We start from the raw sequence: 15,021 nt of genomic DNA on the forward strand, positions 1-15,021 counted from the left end.
GGCGTTTACAAAATAAAACCAGGGTGTGTAGGAGTAACATCTGGTTGGTCTGGCAAAAAATAGATTTGAGCAATATTGATTATTTTTTCTACATGTATATTTTTGTTGTTAAGCCTATTAGTACACGTCCTCTTATTGCCATTCATATATCGTTGGTAATCGCATATTTCGGTGCAGCAGTGCGACAATTTAAGGACTGATGATAATTCGATTATTTGATGCTGTTTACAAAAGAAGTAAGAGATTAATGGGATACCAAACATCATACACGCGGCACTATAATTATTTGTATAAAACGACCCACGTGTTCTAGTCGCTTTGAGGTCAATGTGCACTGCATGTATATCGATATCACATCCATCGGTAGACGTGATATGAGGCGGACTGGCAGCACACAAGTTACAGGGCGCTCAAAGACCGAAGCAAGTCGAAGGGTCTTATATACGCTCATCAGAATCTATCTGAACATTCTTCATTAGATACTATCACAGAATACGAGTGTTCTTCTTAAATAGAGCTTCGTAATTGGACCCTTTTTTCGTCTCATTAAAACTAAAACATCCGTGGTTTTGATGCGCGGTTTCTTTCATCTCAGCGTTGATCAACAGACTGACAAGCGATCCGTCGCGCCCATTCTTGTGAAAACTTCTGTCCAATCATCGTGAACGAGCTTGGCCAACCAAGTGTGTCTTGGTATCTTTTGGTTGGTTTGGGCTTACGAAGGAAGGACGCTTACGAGCTAGGTTTCTTCACGGCAGCCATGGAGAGAAACAATTCGAGTAGTATCAGTGCCCCTTGGGTTCAAATCCAACAGAAAACATTCACAAATTGGGTGAATGAACAACTGCGACCAGCCGGCAAACAGGTCGACGATCTCGTCACCGATTTCGAAGATGGATTGATGCTCATCACTTTGTTGGATGGATTGGTCGCATCCAGAGGCTTACCCATGTACAAGAAGAGAAGCAGTTACTGCAAGAATCCCAAACTTCGAGTACAGAAGATGGAAAATGTTTCACATGCCCTACAGATGATGGAAAGGGCTGGAATCAAAATGGTCAATGTTGGTAAGTTTAAGTGAATCAAAAATATGAATGCTGATGAGTGATGCAAGGAGTTCGAGAAAATCAAAATAGTGAAAGTTTGTGAGTGGGAACTTCATACGGGCATCTTTCTATTTCATAGCATCAAATTAGTTATATTTGTATATCAATATAGCCTTTTAGTGATTTTCTGAACAAAAATACAACTATGTGTATATAATGACAATGTGCTGATGATAGATTGAAAGAGGAATAAGAGATATAGTGAATACCAAAGAGATCAAGTAAAAGGGGGAGGGGAGAGGGAAAGAGAGAGAGAGAGAAAGAAAGAGCTCAAAGATAAAGAGAAAAAGAGAGAATTATGAAAATAGAGAGGATTAGGGTTAGTGCAGAAGACAAATCATGGGAAAATATGCTTGTAAATAGTCTGTTTCTGTGATTTCACACTTAAGAGATTTACAATCAATATAATCGGCTACAAATTTATCACATATGCACTTGTATAGCAATCTGAATCTTTTCTATTGTAAACGTAATATATCAAACACTTCATAGCTCAAAGTGTTTACAAAACATTAACAATATTGGACATGTTTTTTGAAATACATGTATATTAATTTGGTATAGTGCGATGAGTCTTATCATTGTATAGTTATCATTGTAGGTCATTGTAATAAGTTCATGTGTATGAAAGCAGAAACAATAAAATAAACGGAATAGCTAAAGTTTGAAATAAATTGGACCAATAATAAGAAAGTATTGAATGTTTGAAATATGAGATCACTCAGTCTATGCGAATCTCAAATCGGCAGTTTGGTCGGTGGTATATTTCGTAATTGTTGATAACTCTCACGTTTGTAGTGTACAAAAACATAATTAATTTCCATTTTTATCCTAAGTGCACTGCCTTCGCTCTTGGGGCACCAACAATAAGAAAGTATTGAATGTTTGAAATATGAGATCACTCAGTCTATGCGAATCTCAAATCGGCAGTTTGGTCGGTGGTATATTTCGTAATTGTTGATAACTCTCACGTTTGTAGTGTACAAAAGCATAATTAATTTCCATTATTTATCCTAAGTGCACTGCCTTCGCTCTTGGGGCACCAATAATAAGAAAGTATTGAATGTTTGAAATATGAGATCACTCAGTCTATGCGAATCTCAAATCGGTAGTTTGGTCGGTGGTATATTTCGTAATTGTTGATAACTCTCACGTTTGTAGTGTACAAAAGCATAATTAATTTCCATTATTTATCCTAAGTGCACTGCCTTCGCTCTTGGGGCACCAATAATAAGAAAGTATTGAATGTTTGAAATATGAGATCACTCAGTCTATGCGAATCTCAAATCGGTAGTTTGGTCGGTGGTATATTTCGTAATTGTTGATAACTCTCACGTTTGTAGTGTACAAAAACATAATTAATTTCCATTTTTATCCTAAGTGCACTGCCTTCGCTCTTGGGGCACTACTCAAAATATATTTTGGATATCATCTTATTATAGGTCTTCGAAAGAGAATAGACCCCTCCCGAGTCATACATTTTTGAAAAATTGAAAATTAAGTCATTTTGTGTGTTGAAACAAACAAGAAAGTTGTCTGCCACTACATCACACAGACATCACAGATTCAGCCAATTTGAAGAGCCCATCCTTGTAGTGATTACAACTTTTTCATTTTTTAGTCTGATTTCATGCAAATTTTCACCCATCTACTTATATCTATAATTGTTATGCTTTCCCTCCAGAGTAGTTTGCTGTCACGGTTGGATTTCCCTTTCATAACCTAAGAATGTCACTTTATTGTATACGTTCAAATCCTTAGTGAGGTTTTAACAACAGCGGCAAGAATGATACTTATGTGGCCTATTCAGATTCAACACTAAATGTAGTAGTTTCCAAGAAGCTAAAAAGACTATTGGTAGATCAATTAGCTACATCTGTTGTAAGATAATGAATGAGATCAATTGTTAATATGGGGAGATCAATGACCAGGTCAAAGTATGTTTTTCAATCTAAGGTGGGACTATTTACTTATTGACATTATCTGTTGATAAATGCAATTTAATTACCCTTGATTAACAAACAGAATGTATAAATGACTGCTAGTAGATGTCTAACATAGTTTAGGTATAGACATTTACTTTGCAATCAGATACCGAATTCAAGGTAACCTAGAGTTCTTGTCATGAACAACTAAAAGACATTTTGATGTAACAATGTGAATATATGCAAATGCATGACACAGAAATATTGGCTAGTAATAACATTTATTATTGTTCTTTTTATTGAACTTCATACAGACACAAAAGTTCCATTAAAAATTAAGTATAGGTAGACATGATGTTTGGTTTGAGATAAAGATTGTCTAAAGTTGGACTTTGTCTAATCATTTTATTTAATCTGCATTCTGTTCATATACATGCTAGCCCTATTCAGTGTTAAAATGACTCTTTTTTACAATAAAGCTCTGTCCAGGAAAACAAACATACACATGGTACATGTTAAACATTATATACAGTATTCACAATGAAACAATAAATATTTTACAAAGTGCAAAAGTAATATAATATTAATAATATTGATAATAATAATAATTTGTCACCCAGGGTAGTTTCATCAATATTATTACTGTTCTCCCTAAGGGCCCTGCAATCATATTGTTACCCTGGCTTTAGGTGAGCTACCATGAAAAGGCACTCAAGTATTCAAGGAATATCTTTGTACCTGCAGGTACCCATTTACCTCACCTGGGTGGAGTGTGGTAAATATCTTGCCAACAGACATTAGTGCAGAGACGGGAATCTAACAGTGCACCATGTGCTCCACAGTCTGGTGACGAATCCACAATACCATGACACCTCTATAATTTATTTCTAATTTTTCTTGTATGATTCATGTAAAACTACGTCAAAATCAATTTAATTCAATATAGGAAAATTGAATTATTAACGTCTGTACTTTATCTGTGTTCTAGGTTATTTTTTTGTGGTTTTTTTTGCATTACATCAGCATTTCTATACAGGTCGGATGAAATTTTTTAAATATTGTGATAATTTCTCTCATGCGGCATTTATTGAAATAATAAACACATCTCAATCAGTCCGTCAATGTCATGAACACTCAAGACCAGCCACACCTCCAAAAATGATATCAAACTCCAAAGCACATCCTAAGAAATGATAGTGATGTAAAGTTGGGCGTAGATCTTGAACTTTGAGTACACTTGGAATGTCTCGCTCATAACTAGAAGGCAAAGTACATATTGATTAGTATATATGAAACCAAAGATGTGAAGAATTCATAAAGGAAAAGATAGAATAAAAGGAAATAGAATTTGAACTATAAGGACCTAAAATATATGCTTCAATAATAAATTTTTAACGATAAATAACAAATTTAACACGTCAACTCTATATAAGTCATGTGCTCTAGGTCTCTTTAATATCAATTGGTGGCAGTAACTATCTTTGAATAGGCAGATCAACATTACATCAGCATTCTTAGGTTGTTAAAAATAAAAATATATCCTATAAAATGATAATGGCATAGGTATAAATCTTGATAAAGAACATATGTCTCACTCATGACTACGAGGCAAAATACATGTTGATTAGTATATGAAATTAAAGATGTGAATATGTGATACAATACATTCATTGATAATTGTTTTCAATAAAGGAAATGATAAAATAAAAGGATTTTTTTTTCCTCAATTCAATTCAATAATGTTTTAACTATAGGAACCTATAAGATATTGTATGCCTAAATAATGCATATTTAACAATAAATAATCAATTGAACACGTCAACTCCATATAAGTCATTTACTTCAGGTCCGTTTAAATATGAGTAGTACGAGTAGGATGCCAAGCCTAGATTAATTGGTGGCAATATCATTGAAAAGGTGGATCGGATACCAAAAGACAAATCCAATAAATTATATATTATTAGAGCACTTTACAGGTACAATATAATATTTGTGTACATAATCTTGATATTAGCTAAGGGAGGAGGGTGATCAAATATCAGGACTTTGGACTGCATTGCTGAGCAAAGTCCAAAATTATCTGTAAATAGACAGAAATAATGTATGCAGTGGTGTTGAGATTAGTAAATCTTTAACTTTAACTTGAAGCATTGCTCATGAAACTGCTTCTCTTTTTATATGGACCATATGTTTGTATACAGTCACATAGGTCAAAGTAAAGAATTTATTTTGTAATCATTCAATACAAAGGAGAAGAACAGAAACCCAGGAAATACATATCTTAGCTCCCTTTCAACCACTTGACAATTAACCCCTTTAGATTACCTGTTACTGGACGGATAGCTCCAGTCCCAAGGGGTGGTAGTGTGTGAAGGAGCATCTATTCAATCCTGTATAATTCATCATTTCTTTGCTACATATTTTTCAATTTATTGATTTTCTAAGTATACTTTGTTCAAGATATATTGTAAAACAGCATCTGAGGAACTAATACTTCAGTTAGTTCAGTTATTTAGATCTTCTTTTCTCGTGCTATTTCTATTAGATTTGTCGTTTCAACTTTCATTGTATATTTGTTGTTTGTTGTTTGTTTGTTTTATTTCCACTTTTTCATATCAATACAAAGAAACATACAAATGAATATAATGAATAACATGTAAGTTTGACAAAGTTTGTTTCTAGTTTAAATAAAAGTTTCATACTGTTACAAAAGGAAAAAGCAGGAGACCACATGTCGTAAGCGTAAATGCTTGAACATGACCGTGGCCTCTGCCGAGTTAACAAAATAAAAGAACAACCCATGCAACTGCATTGTATTCAATGTTAAATAAGATATAAGTGAAGTGATTAAAAGTGAGCATGGCTGATTTAATTTTGAGTGAAAATAACAAAACAAATTTAGTGAAATATTTCGTGTTGAGAAGTGCATTTGTGCAAGGTGCAAAAAATTTAGCTTGGTGGAACAAAAAGAGACTAATACCGTGATATTTAATTGTGTGTTGGTTTCAGATACGGGTGATAATATTAAAATGTATGCAGGGTCCATTTCTGTTGACAAAGACAGAACAATTCAAGACATAACAAATTAGATAATTTTTAAATTTCTATGTTATAAGATCTAGTAAACTATACTGAGTTAACAAATATGCTTTCATATAAGCTTTAAAAGAATAAAGGGAGGTCCTAGTTTTAATATGGTTCGGTAAGTTATTCCAAATATCTGGTCCATGGTGTCTAATTGATCGTAGGGCTAAACTAAGTTTGGGATTATTAAGATGGTAATCATGAGCATGTCGAGTTAAATATGAGTGTACGTTTACATTTAATAAATAAAAGTTTAAGAAAGATGCTGGAAGAGTTTTGGAAGTGTACTTATACATAAAAATGGCAGTTTGGAGCGTATGTATATCATAAACCTTTAATGTTTTTAATTGACTAAATAACGGGTTCGAATTTGCAAGATAGTTAGAGTGTGTACAAATACGAATTGCTCTCTTCTGCAAAAGAAATATTGAGTTTATTTTAGTTTTACTACAGTTTGCCCATATAATATTACAATATGTTATATATGGTAAAATTAAAGTATTATAAAGCATAAACAAAGATCTATCATTTATCAAACATTTCATTTTATACAAAATACCAATATTCCGGGATATCAAAATATTTATGTTATGAATGTGTTCGTTCCAAGACAAATTTGAGTCAATAATAACTCCTAAAAATTTCGTTGATTGTTTTTCTACCAGGGATAAACCATCTATAAACAAATTACATTGTGGTTGGTCTTGGGAGTTAATAGTTCTAAAACGGATAAAATTAGTTTTACTTATATTTAAGGATAATTTATTACATTTAAACCATATTGAAATATTACACAAATCATGATTTACAGTATCAACGAGTGTATCAATATTTTTGTGTGAGTAAAGTATATTTGTATCGTCGGCAAAAAGAATGTAAGTTAGAATATTTGATGATTTTATTATATCATTTACATAAATCAAAAATAAGAGCGGGCCTAAGATGGAGCCTTGAGGAACTCCACATGTGAGGTTCAATTTTGAGGAACTATTAGAATGATAATAAACATACTGTGTTCTATTTTTAAGATAGTCCTCAAACCAGGATAGAGCAAGGCCTCTGATACCATAGTGTTCTAGTTTATGAAGTAAGATTGTATGATCAATGGTATCAAAGGCCTTACTCAGATCCATAAAAACACCTATAACATGCTTCTTATTTGCGAGAGATTCAATTATTTTATCACAAAGTTTAATTAAAGCAAAATCAGTTGAATGATTTTTCCTAAATCCAAACTGGTTAGGAATCAAAATATCGTGCTTATTCAAAAAAGAGATCAATCTTTTATATACCAATTTCTCAAAAACCTTTGAAATACTTGATAATAATGATATGGGACGATAATTTTGAAGTTTGGATGGGTCATCTTTTTTATGAATCGGTATAACCTTAGCAATTTTTAATAAGTTAGGACAGGAACCAGTAGAAAGAGAAATGTTACATATATGAACCAATGGAGAAACAATAAAGTGTATTATTTGCTTAATGAGATTCATACTTAACCCATCTGGTCCTGATGACTTGCTTGATTTCAGTGATTGAACTATACTAACTACCTCATGAATTGTTGTGGGAGTAAAGAATAATGAATTTTCAGAGGGTTCTAAAAGATATTGAGAAAAATGATTGTTGCCAGCATCTATCTTAGAGGCTAATGTGGGACCTACATTAACAAAGTACTCATTAAAATAATTAGCACATTCATTCAAATTATTAATGTCTTGTCCATTAACATTAATGGTTGTATTAATATGTTTTTTCTTACCCGTAAGATCTTTGATAATATTCCAAAGAGAATTATTGTTTTGAGTACTCGCAATTTTATTTGAGTAATATAATTTGCGGGATAGCCGAATAATAGATGTTAACTTATTTCTATATTTTTTATATTTATCTAAATCAATATGATCTTTACTTCTTAACGCTTTCTTATATAATCGATTGCGAGTCGCAATCGATCGTAAAATGCCCCTCGTTGTCCATGGTTTCTTAGCCTTTTTTTTATTTAACTTAATTCGAACCAAAGGTATATTTTTGTTGTAATAATACATTAATTTATTCAAAAATATATCGTAAGCATCATTTGCAACTACTAAATTAAATACATCAACCCAAGATTCTGATGCTAAGTCCGCCCGAAAGCTCTGAATATTAGCATCCGTTTCTTTCCGAACGTATATATACTTCATGGACTCATGTTTAAATAACTGAATTGTAGGGGAAATAACAAATATGGGGAGGTGATCAGAAATATCAGACTTATTCATTGTATTATGTTTTGCATGAGAAATAAATTTTTCAAAAATCATCTGAATATGACTGAATAGAAAATATGAATAGAAACAAAAGGATGAATATGTCAGTATCTCCTAAGTGCCTCCTAAATTGATTTTCTATTTCTGTCTTATATTGAACATGTATTATCATGAATAAATTTATTATATCTCGTTTATAATTATCTTTTAGATCATCATCCATGTAAATTGACCCCTGTGACCCCTAACCCAATGTCTCTGAGGTCACTTTATTTACTCAAATCTTGAAATTAAAAACTAATAGAATGATTCTTCAACTATCTTGATAACAAACATAGTATCCAATAGCGTATCATTGTATTCAAATTGATGTATAGGACCTTCACTTACATTTCCAAAAATCAGTTCGTCTTCTGGTTTTGGTGATACCTTTGTGTACCAATTGTGAAGTCAATGCTTCGAATGGTTCTTAGAACTTTGCGATCACAAGAGAAAAATCCTCAAATCAAGGGTTTCGACATATTAATGTGATCTTTGACCAGTAACACATATGATATAACCACAAATGTAATCCCTTGACCTCCCTATGGTGATACTAAGACTGAGTTTAGAGTGTATGTCTCAAAATACTCTTGAGATACCGAGGAATAAGAAATTTATATGGGTGGATGGAAAACCTGAAAATATAATGCCTCTCACACCACCATTTGAACAAAACATTTCTCAAAGTATTCATCATACAGATAATCATACATATATGCTCAAGTGATGAACATATTTCAAATGAAATAATTGATAATGATAGACTTAATATTTAAGAAATGACAGGTATTGGTCGAATTCCTTGCCTTCCAAAACGTTTATCAGAATGACAACTGCTCTAATTCTAATGGACCAGGGGGGGGGGGGGCGTTTCACAAAACTTGTCATCAGTGACAAAAGACGGTTTTTGTTATAAGCTACCAAAATCCTTGCTTGTGATTGGTTATCAACATATTTGTCACTGATTGTTGTCATTTGTCATTGAAAAAAGGCTTTGTGAAACACCCCCAGATATAACATGTCTTTGCTCCTCTATGTTGCAGGGAATGAGGACATTGTTGAGGGAAACCTGAAGCTGATTCTTGGGCTTGTTTGGCGCATCATCCAGAGATTTCAATTGAGTGGAGGGGGAGGACCAGGTGTAACTCAGAATGGCAGCATGGACGGGACGGCTCCCCCTCAGCAAAAGAGTGCCCCAAAGGTACCTCCTAAGAAACTCATGCTGAAATGGATCAACAGTGTACTTCCAGAGGATGCAGGAGTCGTCAAGAACTTCTCATCAGATTGGAATAATGGAATCATTCTCAGGTAAAATGGACTGCACAAAGTAGACTCTGCGACACTCCATAATATTACTTTGATAAATCATTACTTTGATAAATCATCACATTCCGTCCAGATCTATTTGCCCTTAAAACTCCAGATTTCTTGTTCTTACTAAGCTTGATATTAAGTGTGTTTGGGGGGGGGGAACCTTTGCTCATGCTTTTGAATGCTTTCCCTCAAGAGATGTGTAATAGCAGATCAGTTAAAGTCTTAAGAAGTAATCTTAAAACGCATCTGTTTAATTTGGCAAATATATAATTAATTGTTGTCATTTTTGTATGTTAAATCTCACTTCTGTTCCTTTATTTATAGTGCAGATGCTTTCATGTGATCTCTTTGTTTCTCCTCACAAGTGAGCATTGAGCATTTAATCTCAAGTGGATTTGGTGACTTATAAATCTCATATATTATCATTATTATCATTAAGACACAGTAGGCTCATCTTCATCGGCTCCAGATTGCCAAATAACCCGCTATTTTAACCATCCCGATCGCAAATTATCAAGCTAGTTTGCATTTTTATCAGCCCGCAGTTGCAATAATCAGAATATTTGGTCGAGATAATCATCCCAAGATATCTTGGGCTAGTTTGCAAAATATCCTGCCTTTTGTCCGGTGCGTCCTCACCAGCCCGAAGACTCACACTATGCGCGAACGCTGAGCGAAATATCTCAAGCTCGAGCTGATGAAGACACGATTTGTAGCTTTGGGCTTATTTCCCAAATCAGAAATAACAGGCTATTTGGCAATCTAGAGCTGATGTGGACATACCTAGTGTCTCTGAGACACTCACAAGCTAGGGTAACAGCCTAGAATGACTGCACAAGGCAGATAAAGATTAGAGTTTCATTTGGACAATCTCTTCACCCCGTGTAACATCACATAATAACTGAACAAAGCAGACTTGTTGAGGCTGTATGCACTTATCGTATGATGACTGAAGGCTTCGTACGATAGATGCATACAGCCTCAACTCTAGTGTGGATAAATCGTATAATGACCTCATTCGCATTTATCATATGTGTATTACTACTGATGACTGAATTTGGAATTCAAGCCTTGCATGGTTTAAGATGGATTATTGATCTGAATGACAGCAGACATAATATAGTTAGACAGTTTCACCATGTGTATCAGAGTTTAGAATAGGTTCTTTAAAAGTGTTGGAGCTCTTCTTCTTCTCAAGAAAACTGTATAATCCCTAAACACACATTAAATGTGCAACATAAAAATTCTTCCTTTCATATTAAATAACCACCTATTAACTTCAATGGATACACCGTACAAGTACACAAAATTCCTAGAATTAATTTTCATACTTCAATGTTGTCAATGTTCTTATGCATCAACTTAATCTGATTTATTGAATACATTGAAACCTGTACATAAAGATCGCTCAAGGTAAACATGAAAAGTGGTCTTTATAGGCAGGTGGTCTTTATGTACAGGTTCCTTTAGTACATGTTCAAATGAGAAACCACATTCAAGGGAAACAAAAAATGTGGTCTTTATATACAGGTGCTCGCTAAAGCAGGTTTGAATGTACAAGCTAAACAACAATGTTTCTGTTTCTACCATGCACAGTGCCATTTTGAACTACTGTGACCCCTCCCTGATGACCAACTGGCATGAACTGGACAAGTCCAACGGTCTTGAGAACTGCCGTGAAGCCATGAAGATAGCCAATGAGAAGTACAGCATCCCTATGGTGGTGTCACCCGAGGATCTGAGCAGTAAACACATGGATGAGTTGAGTGGCATGACGTACTTGTCATACTTCTTGAAGCATGAAGGACCGGGATGGTATGCTACGCTCAACTGGGTTAGGAAGAATGTTCCAGAAGAAGATGTACAGAACTTTAAGGTCAGCTCAGCTTCCATACCATCTGTAGAAAGTAAAGATAAATTTCATTTAATTTTGGTTCAACCATTAAAAAAAAAACACTTAAAATTACAAACAATGTTCGAAAGATATATACAAAACATATTTGACGTACAAAGCAAAAAATGGTTAAGGAACCTGAAAGAAGCTTGAGCTTGTAAGTGAGGTTCCCTTTACAAAAGAACAAGTAGAACTGTATAACAAAATACAGATAATAATGTAAACTAAACTAAACTAAACCAAAGCACCAGTCAGCATTCACCAGCTTTAAAATTATGCGCACAAGTAGAACAATGGGCTTAGCGGACTAAACCCATTTTCTCGGCCGAAGCAGTGCCTCAGTGCAGCCAAATGTACACTAATCGGCGCTACTATGTAATACAAAATCATAACAAGCATAATATAGGCACACACACACCCATGAGAAGGAGAGAAAGAAAGAAGGAGGCAGAAAATTAGGAAAGGAATGAAGAGAGATGAAGAATAGTAGAAAAATATTGCACAAGTTATTATGAACATTATTTAAGTAAGAGCAGAAAAGGATTATGACAAGCGTTTTAAAACGGGATAGAGTGGTACTGCTTTTAGTGCTCTTATCAAGAGCATTCCAATGTTGGATGGCATTAAAATGAAAGGAATGTTGTGCAAGATTGACAACTCTGAGGAGTATTATAGGAATGTACATCAAAATTTAAAGTAAACATTATTGCCAGAGTTATATTTAAACATGAAGATTAGAGTACCAAATGATACAAGCAGTTTCGATGGCAAGGTCCTTACTTTATAAAATAGTGGACTACTGTGTACATAGCCTATTGACCAACCAAAATAAATAGATACATGATATAAAACAACTGAACGAATGAATGAATGAATAATTTAATTAATAAACAAATGAATCCATAAAACTAATAACAAGCACAGCTTTTAATTGTTGATTCATGGAGTGTGGCATATATGGCATTGTTTTTAGAGCTTAAGAATTACAATTAGCACCCCCCCCCCCCCAAAAAAAAAAAAAAAAAAAAAAAAAAAAAAATTGGAGCAGCCAGTGAACTCATTGCAGATATGAATGCATAGAGAAGAAACATTTTTAATTCAATTTCCATTCTACAAAAAAAATACACAGGACCAGTATTTTCATAGTTACTCCAAATTTGTGATGTGACATTTGTTTTTCTTCTCCAAAGTATGTGTTCGATGACTACATTTTGTTTTTGGACAAAAGCTGCCAGAGCAAGTTTTTCAACTAGCTTTGAAGGTCTATATCCTGGGTGCATCTTGAATGATAACCCCTAGATTTGATCAATGAATTGTATTTTCATTGTTTGTAGTCTGATTGGAACGATGGTCTTGCTCTGTGTGGTTTGGTGAATGCAGTAGGAGGGGACTTTTCAGACTGTTCAGACTGGAAAGACATGGATCGAGATGACAAGATTAACAACTGTCATAAAGGTAAGTCATTCAAAGTCACCTCCTCGCACCTTTTCATATCATTACCATGCATTCCCTTCATTAAATCAACGTAAATAATATAACAGTTTGAGAAAGGCTTCACATCAACACCTTCAATGGAGGCGCGATAGCTCAGTCAGTAGAGCAGTAGTCTCGTAATCCGATGATCCTGGTTCGAACCAAGACGATGCGCAAGTGCCCTTTGGTAAGGCATTAATCCTCATTACCAGGTCCCTCGGAAAGGACCTAAAGCCATCAGCCGTCTGGTTGCTTACTTACAAGCATTAATGCTTTCTTAGCAGTAAAATAACCATCACATCCATCCAAACATCATTACTTTTTTTTTAAATACTGAAAAATCGACTCAGGGTTAAGCTTTCTCCAAGGCTTCCATCCATCCACTGATACCATAGCAACCATAATTTTCACACATGAGATATCAAAGAAAAATAATAATTACAATATTCTGTTCGTGTACAGCGCATATCACAATTTAACGTCCCTATGCACTTCCAAAGAGCTTTGGAAATTATTACCCTAGCTTTAGCAAAATGCTAAAGCTGCCACTATTCAAAAGAATTCATATTTTTAGTATTACATGTAATTTAAACCGATTACAAAAACTATTTGTCTGACCTCTAGTTTAAAGTTGTTGCCAAAGTCTACTCTTAGGCATCACTAATCGTGATGATGATTCTTTCAAGAACAAACATGTACCGGTACTTCACCCTTTTTTCCCCTAACAGGCAGCTTTTTTTAACCAAATGACTATATTTCGTTGGGCCTATTTATACCGGTATTTCTGAATTACAAAATGTGGGTATTCAAACTTCATATATCCATTCCATTCAGGAATCCTTTTCTTGAGTGTTAGTTCATATTTTTAAATTCTAGTTCATATTTCTTCACAATGATGATTTCCATGTATGAATGTATTCAATTAAAATATAACATTTTCAATGCAGCAGAGCATTAGTAGCCCTACACAACACCAATACAGTTAGAAATGGTCTGTATATTGACATAGAGGGCACTCTTTGACTTCTCAATTCTGGATGTAAAGGCATCATTTAATGTTTTATACTTTATGTATTGCATGATATATTGTAAAGAAAATACATTCATGTTACGATCGAGTACCATTTATTTTTAATCAATTTGGAGATTAACTAGATCTACATGTACAGCTGTTTATATAGACAAACAGCTTATGAATTAAAAATCTGTGTATTTACCCTAACAGCTGTTAATTTCACACAATTTGATGCTCAGTCTGTTCAGTACTTTGAAGGATGTTCTACCAATGGCAGACTGTTTTACATTACATATCAATAGACCATTTTGCATGATGTAATAAAATTTAATGCATAAGTTTTTGTTGAGTGCCATGTTACAAATACTTGTACTTCGAAAGTCAGAATGCGAATTGCATACATTAATTGTTGCTAGGTAGGACAAACATTATGGCTTGTCCTACCTAGCAAAAGATAATGTTTACAATTTTGCATTCTGACTATTGAAATACAATTATTCATTACAGGTGGATGAAATAATTGCAGCGAGGCACTTAACAAAGATCTGTGCATTAAATTTGATTACACTTAAAAATTTCTTATTTTTAATTTTATCTTGAAAGGTTTTATTTGTCATAACATCAACATTTACAAATACACAATATGTGTTACAATTGTTTTGTAGCAACTAAAAAACAATTCTGTGGTACTCAATTATGATTTGAACTTTAAAGAAATAGTGTAATTGATTTCAAAACAATATATAATATGACATTCAATCATTTCATGACAGAACATAATACATCACAAGACACAACATGCAAATGAAAACCTGTATTTCTTTAAAAATCTGAACCGAAAATGGCGTATTATATTATCTTATATTTAATGGCCAATAATATGTTATATCAAGGAGCTTAAAGTAACCTCTGT

The 15,021-nt window shown here is 33.8% G+C and overlaps 1 protein-coding gene across 1 annotated transcript in view; it reads left to right on the forward strand.

Moving 5' to 3' along the window:
* Positions 1-374: 374 nt before the first annotated feature.
* Positions 375-15,021, forward strand: part of LOC587438 (filamin-A) — a 48,964-nt gene continuing 34,317 nt past the window's right edge. Inside the window, exons 1-4 of the mRNA XM_030981661.1 lie at positions 375-1,067; positions 9,456-9,720; positions 11,323-11,602; positions 12,955-13,075. Coding sequence (XP_030837521.1) covers positions 761-1,067; positions 9,456-9,720; positions 11,323-11,602; positions 12,955-13,075 — 973 coding nt within the window. The 5' untranslated portion in view covers positions 375-760. The remainder of the gene's footprint in view (positions 1,068-9,455; positions 9,721-11,322; positions 11,603-12,954; positions 13,076-15,021) is intronic.

The sequence above is a fragment of the Strongylocentrotus purpuratus genome, unplaced genomic scaffold (genome assembly GCF_000002235.5).
Source record: "Strongylocentrotus purpuratus isolate Spur 01 unplaced genomic scaffold, Spur_5.0 spur5_scaffold_12, whole genome shotgun sequence".
Classification (NCBI taxonomy): Eukaryota; Metazoa; Echinodermata; class Echinoidea; order Camarodonta; family Strongylocentrotidae; genus Strongylocentrotus; species Strongylocentrotus purpuratus.